The 18288-nt window shown below is 36.9% G+C and overlaps 1 protein-coding gene across 1 annotated transcript in view; it reads right to left on the bottom strand.

Moving 5' to 3' along the window:
• Positions 1-5470: 5470 nt before the first annotated feature.
• CHSY3 (chondroitin sulfate synthase 3) overlaps positions 5471-18288 on the bottom strand; it is a 235935-nt gene continuing 223117 nt past the window's right edge. Inside the window, exon 3 of the mRNA XM_010981104.3 lies at positions 5471-8073. Coding sequence (XP_010979406.3) covers positions 6511-8073 — 1563 coding nt within the window. The 3' untranslated portion in view covers positions 5471-6510. The remainder of the gene's footprint in view (positions 8074-18288) is intronic.

The following is an 18288-nucleotide window of genomic DNA, read 5'->3' as shown; positions in this document are numbered from 1 at the left end:
AGAGGCTGTGTAAGATCCATGCCCTGGGGATTCCAGTTGGCTGACAAGGAGGAGAAATACATTCCAGAATGCTTGAAATAGATCAGAGTTGCTAATGAAAATGAGTTGAAAAACTTATGTTAACTTCAGCCTTCAAGCTCATGATTTATACAGTAGTAACATCTCAAAACCAATACTAGAAAGTTGTAGTCTAAACATTATATAGCCTGTATCAAGTAGTTTCTAAGTGCAAGGGACAGGGAAGAATCTGCTGGCAGAAAAAAGGAAGGAAAATATTAAAAGGAAAAGTGGGTCATCAGCATGTTAGAATGGAGCGAATACTAGGAGGAAGTGAAAACGAATACTGCAGATACCCACACCCCTACTCCCCTGTCATTTTCTTAGTATTGTGCTTTTAATTAACATTTTATTTATCATCTATTAAAGACTTCCTTTTAGAGACAGGTATTGGGGCCACTTTGGAGGACATGGGAGGTGAAAATAAATTTGAGGCTGATTGTGGAGACAGAATATTTAGTAGGTTAGACACAGAAAGCTATTAATCCTGAAGTTGTGGTATTTATTTTCATTTCTATATGAACTTTCAGCCTAAGTTATTTTTGACTGATGTCAAGTTGAACACTTGATGCCAAAATCAAGACACAAGAATCAAGGTAGGTTCGCACATCTGCATTTGAAATTTACCTACAGATCTTAGAGTCTATGTGGCATATGCACATACTTCTCCCTACTTAGCGAAAATAAGAAAATGTGATGTTTGTGGGAATTTAGGGTAGAGGAGTCAGGTGAGAACCAAGAAAGAGATGGAGAACAGCCCCACAGAGGAGGCCTGATAGCAGTGAAAGGTTTGCTTTCAGGTAATGCATGTTTCAGTCTTAGAGTTTCTACTTGAGAGTATTGTTCCCAAGCAAGATCCCAACACATATGTGCTCATCAGTGAACATCACAGATAACAACAATTATTCTAGGGAAAAAAACCTTTCCTTCCCTGTTCCTTCTTTTTATAGGAGGTCCAATTTAAATACAAATTTATCTTTCTAATCTTATACTCACAAATTCCTTCAGAACTGATCCTATAAATACCAAGGCTGGGTGGTAACAGAACAGCAAGAATGTGTACCAGTGCCTGATGGATAATCAAAACTCAGTCATCTCAGCTTTTACACCAATCTTTGGATGAATACATATTAACTGAATTCGATTGAAACACAATCCTGCATGGAGTAGAATTCCAAATATGGCACAGACGTTGGCAGCTTCTTACATGAGAAAGGAAGAGGGAAACCGACAATTGTATGTCAAATTGAAGGCAACACTGGAATATCCTGACAGCTTGGTGCCAGCGCCAGGTGGCCCGCTGCGGGCTGCAGATGTGGCTGTATCACCATCGGGGGCATGAATTACTGCCGATGTCTCATCATCCCCACCACCTGCCGAGCCAACCTTGGCAGCGTGACAGGAGCCTGAGCGAGGCTGTGGGGCACAGCGGCAGAACCTGCTGGCATGTTCTGGGACTCCATCCCGTCTCTCCTGGGGCTACTGCTTGAAAACGGAAAGTCTAGGAGGCTTCTGGCACAGACAGACCACCTCGACTGTATGTTTGACAATGATTAGGATGCTAATAAAAGTGTGGATGGGGAAGGTAGGCAAGTTAGCAGCACTAACGACTGATAACAGATCCCTTTGTTGTCCCTCAGGACACTACTTTGCCCAATCACCCTGCAATACCCATAATTACATAATTACTATTTCTGATGAGATATGTTGTCAATGTTTAAGCACAAATGAGACTTCGGGGCAGGTGGGGACTGCACAGATTACTTGCAGTCTCCTTGTAGACAGACATATCCCTATGGTAAGGCTACACTAAGTTTCTATGACTTGCAGGACATCAGATTAATGACTCAGAAAGCCTCGGCTGGTTGGGAAGGAAAGACAGCTTGGCCACGTAAAGTGTGTCGATGCTTTCATTCCCCCATGTAAATCTCATCATCATGGCCAAGATGGAGCTACACGTCTTTTACTGGCTATTTGAGACTCATCTGGACATTTCTGTTGAGTGACAAGAGGAAAAGAGGGGAGACACCATGTCTCTTTCCAGATACAAGTCTCCCTTAGGCTATGCCCTCCGGGATAAGGCAGTCCTAGGTGAGGGCTCGACAGGCCTGGCGGCCCTACTGCCTCTCATATGGCCAATCCAAACCATTAGAAAAGGGCCTGGTCTTCTGGGTCCTCCTCCTGGAAGAAGGAATTGCTCAAGGTGAATTTGAAAATGTGACCACATAAAACCAGAATGGCCCAGCCACAGGGCTGCTGACTAGAGATGGGCTCCAGCCTAGAGATGGGCTCCAGCTTTCTTAGGCTAAAAACAGGAAACAAACTAAATGTCCATCAACAGATGACTGGATAAAGAAGTTGTGGTATATGTATACAATGGAATACTACTCAGCCATAAATAATAGTAAAATAATGCCATTTGCAGCCACATGGATGGACCTGGAGATCGTCATTCTAAGTGAAGTAAGCCAGAAAGAGAAAGAAAAATTCCTTATGATAGCACTTATATGTGGAATCTTAAAAAAAAAAGGCAAATGAACATATTTACAAAACAGAAGCAGACTCACAGCCATAGAAAACAAACTTATGGTTACTGGGGGGGAGGGGGTGGGAAGGGATAAATTGAGAGTTTGAGATTTGCAGATACTAATATATATAAAGTAGATAAACAACAAGTTCATACTGTATAGCACAGGGAACTATATTCAGTATCTTGTAGTAACTTATGGTGAAAAGGAATATGAAAATGAATATATGTATGTTCATGTATGACTGAAGCATTGTGCTGTACACCAGAAATTGACACAACATTGTGAACTAACTATACTCCAATAAATATATATATATTTGTCTGTCTATCTTATCTTATCTATCTATCTATCTATCTATCTATCTATCTATCTATCTACACACACACACACACACACACACACACAAAACCAAACCAACAGAGGGACCTCGTAACTTACCTTTCCAGTGAGCACTTACTCTCTTGGTTGGACTATCACTCCACACACTTGGGTCATTCATTCCTGTGGCTTCCATGTACTGACTAAGCACAAAGGGCTCAACTCTTAGATTTAGAAATATCTTACCTCTGACAAAGCTGCCTCAGGCTAAGTCTGTAAGAGTAAAGTAACATAAACAGTCAGGCAACTATATGGTTGTTTCACTGTGGACAGTTCTGCACTCAGCTGGCTGAGCCCATAAAGAGGGGCTGTTGCTGGCATCAGGAACCCTGAGCATTTTTCCTGCTGTGAGGTCCAAAAGCTTGTGAGCAAGGAAACAGAAGAAACCCTTCTCCAACACAGTGCTACCCAGAGGGAGCCAGCATAGTAGGGGAAGACTGAGATTCAAAGCCTCGAGAGGCTCTAACTGAGCACAAGATCAGCAAACTTATCTCTGTCCAGAACCAGCATACAGCAGAAGCAAACTGAATGGTGGATGGAACATGGTCATGTAGTCAGCTGGACCTCTGTGCCCTCATTGTCTCCTATGTCACCCCAACAATTAAGAAGCCGTGGGTTAGCATGGGAAGACAGCAAGTAACAGAAATCTCAGCTCTACAGCATGGCAACTATGTGAACTCACGACAAGTTACTTAATCACTCACGATCTCAGATTCCATGTCGGTTGAATGAAGAAAATAGTATCAGTATTCTGAGAGCTGTTATGAGGATTACACTTAAAAGGACAATATAAGTAAAATGCAGTGTTGTGTTGAGTGCCCAGAAGACGATCGATACGATGATGTTGAAGGTTGATGGAATTGCTCTCGGGGTGGTATTTAAATAGAACATCCATAGCTATCCAAATAAGGTAATGCCAATACCGTACAATATTGTGCTTCAGGCTGCATTCACATTGCGTTGCCCTTGAATCATGGGATTTTAAGTAACAGATATTACACGGATGGAAAAACATTCAGTTTCACTAGTATAACTCCAATACATTTCAGTCAAGAACTATCACAGTACCTGAAAAAAAATCATAGGAAAACTTAATGCAAAATTATAAAATAGAATTTAATGCACTTATATTAATTTCAGTATAGGGTGCATGTGTGTAATTAAGTTCAAATGAGCTCTCCGCATTCCTGTGTTTCATCAGCGTAATTTCATCAATACAGTGGAGAATGCCACTTCATCCCTGGGCAGGTGCCTCATGACCCTGTAAGACTTGGGGTGTTTTAAACGAGGCCTCTGCATCAATTCTTCAGTAAAACTCTCTGCTGTTTCAGTTGCCTAAGTTAAAGAAAAGAACAGACCTTGATTTCTTTTCTTCATTAATAAAATCATTAATAATTATTATTTAGTAATAGCTCTTCCCAAATGACTGCCTTTACTGAATGTTAATATATTTACTGTACAGGAAGATAAAACCCACAAAAGAGCTAAGAAACAAAACATAGGAAAATAAGCTGTTAAAGTCAGGGCTTGTGAAGGCCGGGGACAATTTTAGAGCAAAGATCAATTCTGAATTGTTGTCCCTGTCAAGATTTTTAACATCTAAAAGTGCCATTAATTCCTTTCTGATGAATCTTGCATTATTAAGATATGTTATAGTCAAGGAAAGTGCCATGACATTTGACACAATGTTAAGCAATGTTATTTTTTTTGAAGCGCCCAAAATGTCTTCACTAGAAGAGATTGCTACCCTGTAAGGAACTCTCATTACTAAGGCAAATGCTATATGGCCTCTTGGCAGTCAGTTCCAGACAATGGTAACAAAGCACAGTAATTGCTTTCAAATCAATTGTGATGCAAATATTAGTGTTCTTGTGTGAAAAAAGAAAATCAAAGTGTAGAACAGTATGTATGATATGCTACATTTTGTGTATAAAGGGTGAAAAAATAAAACATGTCTTTTTTGCTTCTGAAACTTTAGAAAGACATGCACACGAACATACATACACCTAAAATGGCAGATATGTGTGGTTTGAAGGCAGATCTTGGTGAACAGGTAGTGAAGTTGACAGCGGAAGACATTTAAAATTTTTGCTTGATTTTGGAACTGTGCAAATGGGTTACCTATTTACAAAATGAAATTTTAAAAATATGACTTCTAAAGATCTTTTTGCACAGATTTTAATTTTTTCTTACATTTCTTTAATGAGATTATGTTTTTCTACAAACTAGATAGCATTGACTCAGTTCTAAGAAAGAATGATGCATGAAACTAAATGACACTTTCCCATGTGTTCTATAAACTACAAAATTATAATTGTAAAATTAATTATATACTTATGTTATATTATAAATATAAGAATATTTACATTATATTTATAATTTCCCCATTTACTTTTGTATCTTTGAGCCATCTACCAACCCACATTAAAGGCCATTTCTGACCAGTTCTTGGTTCAGTTTGATCACAAAGCTGATGAGATCAAGGAGGAATACTTACCCTGGAATGTAAATTATTAAATTTTAAAAACTGTTCATTTTAATCACTTATGAAGGTTAGGATTTAAAGCACAATGATACAGATATCATGCCCATAATCTCTTATTTATTTTCCTAGCCTGTGTAGCAAGCACCTTTTGGCGACGATGACCATTAAGAAACACATCAACTACGACTGAAAGGAAACAACACAAATATTTCAGTGTTTTTGAAAAAGAATACTGTTATACCTGTGTTTTATTATAAATAACCAGGTTCTGTCATTATCTTCTTGCCAGCAAATGAAGGACATTGTCTCATAAAGCTTCTAAAATGTACATGAATATTTAATTAAATCATATTTCCTTGAGAAAATAAAGTTCATTCGCATTTATAGCAGACAGTTCTGAGGAGTACATAATTGTCAGAAGACCAGGGTAGCCAGTACCGGTTGCTTGTGGAACAAAACTCCTCAATTTTTAAAACTTTTTTTAAAAAATAAACATACAATCATAAGTGTTCATTTACTTTAAAAATCCTAAAGATGAAGAAAATTATTGTCTGTATATTTAAGTCCTTGTATAAATTACAAAACTCAAGTTTATGTTACAGAGTCCCTTCCCCATAGGAAGCATAAAGCACTTTTGTGGTACCTTTCACCAGTAAATATTCGTATCACATTGAATTTGACAAACAAAAGAAAAGTCGATATTGCATCTTTAAGCCCCAAGAAAACATTCTTCTAAGCTGTCTCTCGTGATGAATGAGCTTCAAAAGTCATTTGATTGCCACAATTTAACTCAATCTCAAATAAAGATATATAAAAGCTATACATATATTGACTTCAGTAGAAATCTGAAATATCAGTGAACTGCAGACTCTTCTTGTTTGAGGTCAACAAACACCCTTTGGAAGACAACCAAGAGTCGTTTAAGACCAGGACAACAAAATAAAATTATAACAATAATAATTATAATAATAAAAATAACAATAATCAAATAAAAATAACAAAACCAACAATGAGGTAAACTCCCCTTGAAAAAGGCAATATGATGTGTTGCCCGGACTGTCAGGAGAGAGTTCGATTGTACCTGACACCCAAATGTTTTTCCAACCACAGTTCAGCCAGTTGCATGGCTGAGGCAAAAGTACTTGCCTTGGATCCCAAGCACATCTTATACTGCTTAGGGTCCAAGTTAGGGTCACAATGAACTGGATGGAAAATATGCACCACTCCTACTTCTTGACTTCTGAAGGGCCTTAAGCCAGACAGAATAACTTTATTGTAGAGATCTACATCTTCCAGTCCCCAGCCTTGTATTGAGGTATCAAATCCACCTGCACCCAGAAGATCACTTTTATAAATACAAGTAATTCCATATCCATAGTCTCTCCAAAATCCAGTCTTCTTTGAGAAGACAAAGTCATCATCAGTGGGAGGATTTCCCCCATTGGTTACCTTTGGGTCATACTGGCTAAAGATGATGGGGTAGTACACCTGCTGTCCCTGAACTGTATTGTCTCTACATCGTTGGAGAAAGTCTCCTCTGAAGATCAAGTCAACATCACAAAATAGCAGCAAAGTATCATTGTCAAACTGGGAAGATCCCATTTCAAGACCCAGACCTCTGGAAAACTCCCCCTCCATGGGGATCAGGGTCATTTCTGCTTTAGGGTACTTGTTTTGATATTCTTGAATCAGCTCAATATGCTTGTTGGAATCTTGGCCAGAATCCTTACTGAAAAGAATGATGACCAGCTTTACATTCTGGTTTGGGATAAGACAAGTGTTCTCAAAGTTCTCCATGAATCTTGAGAAAATGTCATACCTTCCAATGAGAGGAACAAGAATGTGTATTTTCTTTTCATTGTGCCCTCCCATTTCTCTGGCACCTTGAAAAGAAGACAGTATCTTTAAAGAATTAGAGATAAAGGAGAATGACTGAGTGTCACTGTTAATACTCTCTACAAGACTGTTGACATCTAGCTCTTCAGTTTCTCTGAAGAAAGGCTTGCTGAACAACTGCTGAAGATAGGCATGACGTCTCACTGGCACAGTCAGTTTCCTCCCCTTGTGCCTTTTGTATAAGAGGAGCAAATCCAAAATGTACTCCACTCCATGCATGGGATCAACCCTGCGGTAGCCATACTGGATTTCCTTGAAGTCAATGAGCCGTCCTCTGCTCTTAGCATTCTCATTGATCATCTCCATCACCTGCAGGACGGTATCATCCAGCGCTGTCCTCAGGATGCTGTTGATGCTCTGTCGAGGAGGCTGGTTCTCAGAGGCTGAGTAGAGGAGCTTCCCTGTCAGGAACTCCCATTCTATCACTTCATCTCTCTCCCGAGGCTGGAAGTGGTTGAAAGAAGGCATCACTCCCAGCTGCTGGTCCTCTTTGCTCACTTCACTATTACTGAGCTTGCTCATCAGAGCGCTCTCCCGGTGGAGCTGGATGGTGCGGTAGCGAAGTTCAGAAATTTTGCGGCTGAGCATGTAATTATGAAGCCTGTATTGGTAGGCAGGCCTTTTGTTTGGATGAAGTGTTATGGCTGCGTGGATTTTGCTGTTGTGAAGGTCTTGTATATAACCCTTCCGATTGTGTTCATAATTTTCATGGAACAGTTGCTGCATCTGAAGAGTAGAAGGAAATCAAGATGTTAGAATAAATTCAAAAAGAAAATAAGTAATAAATGAAAATATTTAAATGAAAATATTTAATAAAAATTATTTATATGGTATGACAAAACAAAAATGCCTTGTGAAATTTATATTTAAAAGAAATTAAAATATTTAAAAATGTCAGATCTGTATGCTGTAACACTGCAAATTCACCTCCTGTCAATTAATATGCAAATACTGCAAACTAACTTTCAGCTATCTATTTTTAAGTAAAACATCTTTTCATGCTTTCTTTCATCTATTCATTCTCAAATCAACCCGAAATATCAAAGAAAACAAGAACTGTCTATCCATAACCCCATAATCATTGTGAGGATAAGGCAGAATGGGTAGAACATGGATTTTTCAAAATTGGGGTTCACCCTGAGGAGTAAGTCCAATGCCTTTTTGCTTGGAATGGCAGTATCAGCCCCAGAGGAGACCTACATTTTATTTAGCATTCTGATAGACCATCTATACAGAGAAGTTCTTGGTAAGGTAAAAACTATTGATCTTGATCTATACTGCTTACCTAAAAGATGGTATCCAAAACTAGACCTGCTTGACATCCTTATCAGCCAAACAGGCTCTCTGCTAACTTAGACAAAGCTCACCACCTCAGGCAGAAACAAAAATGAGATCACACTTCAAACTGTCGGCTGACTACTCTGCCAGTTAATGAAGACACCTCCATCACACCCATTCAAGAAAATGACCAATGGAGGAGGAGGAGGAGGTGGAGGAAGAGGAGGGGGAGGAGAGTCAGCAGCAGCAGGTGCAGCATGAGACATATATGTGCAAATAAACTGATGAACAGGAGGAAAGGAGCGCTGCAAACTTAAGAATACACATCCAAAGCAAGGAAAAATTATAGACAAAACAAATAAATTGAGGAAGATACAATCCCTCCCTTTCAAAAAGAACTCAAGGAATAGATAGATGAACTAAAGAAGAAATGCTACTAGTCCCAAGAATGTGGACAAATCTCACAAACAAGTGAAAAAAGCCACATATAAAAGAACACATTTTGTATGATTCTATTCATGTGAAATTCAGAAACAGGTAAAGCTAAACTATGTTGTTGGCTGTTACAATAGCCATTAAAATAACAAGAAAGGAGGTGGGGTTTCTGGAGTGCTGGTGATGTTCTATTGGTTGATCTAGGTCATTGTTACACATATGCATTCAATCTGTGAACATTTATTGAACTGTTACTTAAGGTATATTTGTTATACTCCAAATAATAAGACTTTATTTATTTTTTTATTGAGTGATAGTCAGTTTACAATGTTGTGTCGATTTCCAGCGTCGAGCACAATTTTTCAGTTATACATGAACATACATATATTCATTGTCGCATTCTTTTTCGCTGTGAGCTACCACAAGATCTTGTATATATTTCCCTGTGCTATACAGTATAATCTTGTTTATCTATTCTACATCTACCTAGTTCTAGTTTTATTTTAAAAATATGTATACACGTGCATATAGCGCTAGGTAGGGTTTTCTGATATATATGTATATAAATGTGTCTGGACATGTAGGGAAAGCAAGAATATGACTATCAGAGCAGTTCTCCTACCAAAGGTGACGTAAAAGGAATGAGGCTAATACCATGGCAACTTCTTTATTGCCACTATTTCACCTGGTTCTTATTCTATACTCAGACAGATTTCTCAAGTCAACATCATCTGACTCTGAAGAATATAACAGTAGATATTTCAAGACGGATTTTGGACTTGAGCCAAGACATAGTAGTTCAGCTGCATCCAGTATTTTTTTTTCTGAAATCACATTCCAATTATTATTTGAAACTTTGATCGATGTTAAATCAAATTAAATCCATAATTTTCAGTGGCCTATTAGATCTCCTTTTTTGTAGTATTATTATTATTTTTGCCTGAAATTACTTCAATATTTTACCTCATGTTATTTTCCATGGATTTTTTTTTTTATGCAACAAGATAAAAAGAATTCTGATGGCATGTAGAATACTAATTATACCGCCTCTAGTAAGTAGTGGCTTTCTGAAACTTTTCTTAAGGCCTACTTTGCATTACTAAGAGAAGAGAACATGCTAAATTAAATAGGAAACATTGCTCAGAGGCAGACTGCAGAGTTACCTAGCTCCTTTAATGATATTAAAGTGATTAATACTGTACAACTTGATAAATGTGACATTCTGTTATAGGCATTTTGTTATCTGAGTATTAAAATGTTTAACTAACTTGCATCATTCACATCATTACAACCCAATCCACCAACATAGTGCTTATTTTTCTAGCATATTCCTTCATAGCAATATTACAGCAGATAAAGACAGTGAGGGGGCAATCCTTAGAAATAGCACGTTTATACATACTCTAGGTAGTATAGTATTGATGAGACCATCTTGAATTTATGCCATATCTGCCATTAAGAAGCAGAGAGTATATCCAAATTTTCTACTTTTATGTTTAGGGAAGTCCAAGCTATACAGGACAGATGGAAGAATGTAGTTTTCAGAAGATGAGTGTGGCACTGTCTAGTTGGCTTGCTTCATCTTTGTTCATTTTTGGAAATGCTTGAGTTATACATACATTCAGGGCTTCAATGTATCTAATATGCCACTGAGGTACCTTCTCCTAACAAAAGTCCTTAACATTTTATTACAATGAAGATAAATTATTGTGGGGGTTTCAGGAAACCAAGATTCGAGAGGGTTAAGTAATTTAACCAAGGGTCTACTGACAGTAATGAGATTATGACTAACACTAGAACAAGCAGTTAATTTTATCACTTACTGCACTAAATTCTGAATGTAGCAAAACTGTTTTAAGAAAAAGTTTAAAATATGCTTTTAAAATTATATTAGCTTGTTTGAAATAATTCAGGGCTTCCTCTCCTTTCAGAATTTTCAATCGATTTCATGGTACCTCCAGAGCTTTAGACTGAAAGGGAAAATCATTTCACATTAACAGAATCACAGCAGCAATTAACATCAGTGTGTCCTGACTGACCCCAGTGTTTTAAGTGTATCACTCAAAATCCCATCCTCTGAGAAGGAAATTACCTGAGAAGTTATAGATAGATTTATTATGAAAATCAGAGTAGAAGAATAAAAGGCAAGATTTAGTCATATGTAATTATTAATCTTCTATAACATTAAACTTCCATTTCCTTTTTAGATTCATTAATAATGAAAACATAGCAAAGACAGTTTCTGAAATGATCATAGCTATGTAAATAAAGGACTTCATTTTAGCAATTAAAATCCTGAAAGAAATACTAAGGAGCTGAGTGCAAACAGGCACAGGGTAACTTCCGGAGCCCTGCAAAGCTAGATTGTGCTAATGGCTGCACAACTACATAAATTTACTGCTATTTAACTAGGTACTTAGGAGGGAAGACTTTTACAGAGTGTAAATAAGGCTATTTTTGAAAAGACATTGGGAACGTTAAAAATAAAATCCAGTAAACTCCAGCTTTAAAAATGAGGAGATCAGAACAATATATAGTCACCGCAGTACGGGTAGGATTTCCAAAAGCTGACACGTTTGAGCAGGATCATCAGGAAGCGAACAGAGACAAAAGACCAAGCAGAACACTGTCAGTGGCAAAAGGGTTCAAAGACAGCAGACCTCAGAAATAACCAGAAAAACAGACAGCCTGACAATAAAGGGCATAAAACCTACTCTCTGGATACAGCTGTGGGTGCAGGAACTGAGGTGACATGGGCTGGCAGAACAATCCTTCTGATGGAAGGATTTTGTTTCCGAGAAGTAGAAGGTAAGTAGAAGAGACAGAGCTACAGAAGTAAAGTATTAAACAGTTCAGCCAGGTCTTCGTGAAGCAGGTTTAATCTGAGGCAGCAGGGAGACCAACACCTTTTCTTTGCAGAAATCAGCAAGCCCACCACTGTAGCAAACATGTCTGCCTGAATGCATCTACAGGGTGAAGGGCTTGTTCAGGGAAAAGGAGTTCTTCCAGAGATCAGTATGTTTTCTAAAAAAGGGCAACAGTACAGCATTAACACAAAGTTTCTGTAAGAAAAAAAAAGACTAGACAAAAACCAGCGTCCCTCCCCCCAAAGAAGCCATTAAACTGAGGTAAACATTAGCAACTGTTCTAAAAATGTAAAGCATTTTCCTTTATCTTGGAAAACAATAGAGTAGAAACAGCAAATCTCAGAGGTGTGACAGTAAGATGAAATGTTGGTTCACAGAACTAAGAAATAAAGAAAACAAAATAGACTATTAACAGGCATGAAAAAAACCGTAAGGAAAATAAAGAATAAACACTGTGGGAAGCTCAGTAAGGGACATGAAAGATGATTAAGAAAGCTAAAAAATGGAATAGAAATAAAGAGTTCTAACGGATTAGAGAGGCACAATTCAGGACTTAGGAAAGTACGTGGTACAGAGTAGCTGCTATTAGTAAAAGATAGTAAGAGTTACCTGTTAGTATTGTCATTGCTGTTACTTGTTTTCACTACTGCTATCATTAGTGTCGGTATTGAATGAATGCGTAATTGAGAATGGCCTTGATTAAGTTTTCCTTAGAAAATAATTCAAATATTCTCAGTACAGCTGTCATTTGACTTCAGATCATCATCTAAAAACTAAGAGACTGAATTGTTTTTATGAGGTCTCTGTTGAAACAGAGGAGAAATAAGAGGGCAGGCCATTACTGGAAAGCTGGAACATCATTTGTGTTCTCTATTAAAAAACTAATTGCGTTAATTTTTCTCTATGAAGGAGAAAATTTCCTTCATGTATTTATATGAAGAAATTATTTCAATTTAGGGCAAGCTCTTTTGTTCCCACTGCGCCACTTCATTTTTCCTAAAAAGAAATAATTCTCTATCTTAGAAAATCCTCTTTGAATCTCTTCCTGTATGTAAGATTAAGGAGGATTTAGGAAAAGAAGATATTCTTGTTTGAAGGACATATAGACTCTATAAATTAGAATAATTTTATGAAAGTGAACAAGGAAATAATAAATCATTAAAGAGGTGTAAAATACAATGGTGACTATGTACCTAAGGGTTGGGTAATTTGCCTTACAGATATTAACATTTATTTTATTCTGATTTAATTATGCAATTCTACATAACTAAATGGAGAATCTCACTGCCCTTAATGCAAATGCCTAATGATCTGTTATTTTATAAGACCAGTAAATATAAAGGTTCTAAGCAAAACAGCGAATGTTTAGAATACCACTATTATTTTCCTCAATTACTGTCTTCAAATATTAACAGTAAGTTCTTAAACCATGTCTTACTTCTCTGACAATAATGACACAATGAAATCAGTACCTAATTCTAAGTATTAAGGAGAAGAAATAAGTTTGGGAAAAACAAATGTACACATATCATTCTATAATTACAGAGACAATGAAAAATGTTATAGCTTGAATAAGGTAATTGAAAGCAAAAATCTAGTTTAAGTATGATAAGACGCCCTTCTTCAGGTTTGTCACACAAAATTAAGAGTATTACATATTTTACTGCTAAAATTCATAAAAATAATAGCATCTTGGAAATAGCCATATATAATCTACTTTAAAAATTCACCATACGCATGTGATAAAACTGCATGAAACTGCACGTATGGGTGCCTACACACACACAAGTAAACATAAGCAAAACCTGGGAAATCGAAACAAGATCAGTGGAATATATTAACATCAACATCCTACTTGGGATATTTCACTACAGTTTTGGAAGATTTTGCCACTGTGGGAAACTGGTTAGAAGATACATGGGATTTGGAGAGGGTACAGCTCAGTGGTACAGTGTGTGCTTAGCATGCATGAGGTCCAGGATTCAATGCCCGGTACCTCCTCAAAAATAAATAAATAAATAAACCTAATTACCTACCCCCCGCAAAAGAAATGTTAAAAGAAGTTAAAAAAAAAGTCACTAAAAAAAAAAAAAAAAGACACATGGGATTTCCTTGCATTACTTTTTAGCAGCTATACGTGAATCAATAATTGTCTCAAAATAAAAGGCTTAATTAAAAATTATATGCAAAAATTAAAATAAAATACTGTCTCATAAATCACCCCCAAAGTATACTTAAAAGAAGCACATATTAAAAACTTTTGATCCAAAGCTGCAGATGTGAATTTTGCCTTTTTTCCTTCATAAACCCAGTGTTTTGAATGACTTTGAATAATTTTAAGTTAGTGGTGCATTTTCCCATTACTTTCAGCCCCATAAGCTTTCTTTATGCTTGTTTTATGAATTTAAGTTGCCCAAGGGCATTTGTGTTCTTGGATATCCCTTTAAAGTAACAAAAAACATAAAATGTCTTCTTTCTGAAACCCTGTGTCATGCCACAACACAGATGAACCTTGAGGACATTATACTAAGTCAGTCACAAAAAGACAAATACTGTATGATTCCACTTACATGAGATGTCTAAAGCAGTCAAACTGATAGAAACAAAAAGTAATTTCCAGTGGCTGGGGTACAGGGGAAATGAACTGTTCACTGGGTATATATAGAGTTTCAGTTTTGCAAGATGATAAAGTTCTAGAGATCTGTTGCACAACAAGGTGCATATAGTTGACATCACTGAACTGTACCCTTAAAAATGATTAAGATGGTAAAAAAAAATGTTTCTTTTCCTTTTATTCCACATGCGCCTCACCTTTCCTAAATGGGAATATAAACCACTGTCTGGCCAATTAGTATATTTTGTTATAAATGATTTACTCCAGATTAGTTTCATTCACAGGCATGATCTCGCTCATGGTAGCCAAAAATGGTTCCCTTTGGCTACAGACTCGCATTTTGCACATTACAACCCCAGAGAAAGAAAAGCAGACTTTGCATCCAGACAAGGGCAGAGAAGTGATATAAGAAAGACCAAGTGCTTCCGAGAGCACTGAACATATATATAGCCCTGAGCTACGCCTCAGAACAAATCACACTCAGACCTCCCAGTTCCCTAGGACAGTAGTTACTTCTCTGATGCAGGCAGTTCAGTTGTGGTTCTGTCACTTGCAACCAAAGGAATCCTGTCAAAACAATCCAATAAACAGATACATTTTAATTTCGGCTCTCTACTAATGCTTTAGATGATTTCCCTCTGTTTAATTAGCTAGTTTAATCTTGGTTGAAATCCAAATAACAGTCTCATATGGGCAATCTGTACCTTTAAAACTGGTACTTTTCTTCTTGTTACATTTAATTTTGTTAGCTATTTTAGTTAGAAAAAAAACAAAAAAAAACCCCAACCTGTCAGACAACACAGAAAATAGCTTCCAGACACTCTTACAAGTGATGAAGTTTTCTTAGCAGTATATATTCTCTACAGTTTAAAAATACTTTCAGACAACATACAAAATCATCATCTGATAGAGATTTCCCAGCAGGATATATTCTGCACACATGCTATCTTAAGCAAATATCAAAGAGATTTAAAATAAGAAAGAAATCACTAAGTTCATCAGATTTTAGTTGACAATGGTATTATGGCACATAATCAATTGTTAGTTTAAATAAACCCATGTAATTATCCTGTTAGAAATAAAGTAATACTCCGATAAAAAATGATCATTGAACTTGACTGCGTATCAATTTGCCTGATTTAGCCTGACATACCTACATTCAGGCAGTGGCCACATAGATGCTTCCTGATACGTAGTTAAGATAAAAGCGGATGATTGTTGAAACCTACGCAATTCACTTCCCCTGCAGGTATTTTTAAATTTTGGGTAAATTGTCAAGAAACATTCTTGCATTCACTATTCCCTTAAATCTTTTATTCTCCTCACAATTAATTACAGAGAGGAGGCAAAGAAGAATTTCAAGAGGTTTTCAAGATGCCACTCTGCAAACTTGCACACATCCCTTCTTCATGTAATAGTAATATAACTGAACTATCCCTTTCACTGGTGATTCAATTATCACACCGTAACTAGTAATAGACAATAGGAAAGAAGGAAGTTATCACTTTCAAAAGCGTTCATGATCTTTGAAAAACAAAATGTAAAGATAGTAGTTGCCATACAATTTTGAGACATTAACACAATGAATTTATCTCACCCATTGGAGCAAATATGTCAACTACATGATAGAACTGATCATGCATAAAATTATACCTCATTGTCTAAAGAAAAAAAGAAAATAATCTGTTTTCTAGTCCATGGGTTTCATTCCAGTTACAAGAGCTTTTAAATCCCATCAACTCCTATAACTAAAGTTACAGTCAAAGATTTTCTTTGTTGTTTTCGCTATTGATTTTTAAATTTCCATTCTCCCCAGATACAAGCAACCAGTCACTTAACTTTATGAGACTGATTGGAAGCTTATTAATTCTGTATGAAAGTAATATCATCCACTAATGTAGAAGAACCTACTTTAGGAATGGAGCAGACTTATGACACTCTGTTTGAAGAATGACATGTACTTCTTCATTTGAAAACTTTGACTACATGACTATTTTTAATGATCATCATTAACGTTCCTGTAGTAAACTTCATGGTAACTTGGACTGCTGTTGGTAAGAAGCTAAATTTTGATGATCTTCCAACAAACAGAAGGAGGGCCATTATGCAGTGTTCAATGATAATTGGTTTAGGTGCAGTTTCTTAGGTCAGTAGGTCTATGTTCAAATACTCTGAAATGAAAATAAGACCTTATAGTTTTAAGATTTAAGAGTGAAAATTTCATATTCATTATGTAGAAAATGGACTTTGGCTGGCAGTACATTACAGAGTCCAATGTTATTGGGTAAGCTGGGTAGGAGGACATACTGCAGGGCCATGTGCATAGGAGATGCTCAGGAAACCTAGTGGAATCCATTTAACATAAACGTTCAAAACATGAGAAAGATAACATAACACATCTATGACAGTATGATAATTTCTTTCAGTAACTTTGTGTGACCAAACCATTCATGATCTAAACCTCCCCAATATTTTGGCTCCTTCTCTTAAATGTAGAATGAATGACTCATTCATTCATTTAAAAATACTCATTGAGCTTCTAAAATGTGTCATTTGTTACGGTAGAGCAACAAAAGAAACATGGTCCTGCTCTCATGGAGTTAACTGCCTAGTGGAGGAGACAAACACTAAATATATAAATCATAAACAGCTGTATAATTTTGACTAATGCTCATTATGTTAATTATGCCATCTGGTACTTGCTGCTTTATCTGATTGTATGCCTTTCTAGATGTCATGCTCCTGGAGGGTAGCCTGGGCCTAATAATAAAATAGTTATGATTAATTTTAATACATTCACATATGCACCCCCCAAACTAGTTGGTAACCAAAATAGGGATCAAAACATTTACCGTAAGAACTCTGATTCTCTAACAGAAAATCTGCAGCATTCTGCATTATTTCCCAGGCTTCCAAATGTTTCTTTAAGTTAAAAAGCAAAATGTCACAGAGGTCTTCACATATCTGTGTGGTACAAGACTTGGCACATATCTTAAAGCTTTTATATCTCACTTAAGTAGTCACTCGCAGTCCCATGCTGTTGCACCATGACTGACGGTGGTCATACATCTCTTTACTATTTTTTGTAATTGACGTAGTCATCCAAGCAGGGAGAAAGGTCGAGGACACCCATCATCATTTCTGCTTTGTGCCACCGGAATGTGAAATGATCACAGGGGTCCAAACTGATTCTACATCAGGCTGGGCCTTGTTACATTAATAATTTCTGCACAAATAAATGAGGTGCTGCTGAGAGACCACAGGAAACGAGAATGAAAGCAAAGCTGGAGGAAGGCCTTTGATACCTGCATAGAGACAAGACAGTCTTCCATTCAGGAAACAGGACGAAACTCAGAGTTATATAGGAACTGTTCGAGTGGAGCGGAGTTAGGACTGGCTATGGGGGACATCTCAGTTATTTAAAGGGAAGAAGAAAGAAGCTTTCATGCATGTTCCTCTGTCATTCTTTCAGCTTGTGCTCATGCATATGTGTTTTGGGCTAAGATCCTGGTTCTGGAGGCAAAGCCTTGGCTTTGAGATCTGCTTTTCCATTCCCAGTCTGACCTTGGACAAGTTACACATTCTGGGAAAAGAAGAGCTCTTCAATTATTCTGTTCATTATATGCAAAACATGTTAAATTATGTTTAACATGTTTGGCATCAATGGGTGTCTCTTGTATTTTTATTAAGTCAACTTTAGATAGTGAAATCTCTTGCACTCTAAAGCAGACTGCAACAACATCCCTG

This window comes from Camelus dromedarius, chromosome 3 (genome assembly GCF_036321535.1).
Source record: "Camelus dromedarius isolate mCamDro1 chromosome 3, mCamDro1.pat, whole genome shotgun sequence".
Classification (NCBI taxonomy): domain Eukaryota; kingdom Metazoa; phylum Chordata; class Mammalia; order Artiodactyla; family Camelidae; genus Camelus; species Camelus dromedarius.
Note: the sequence above shows the minus strand (reverse complement) of the source record. Positions and strands in the feature narration are given on the sequence as shown.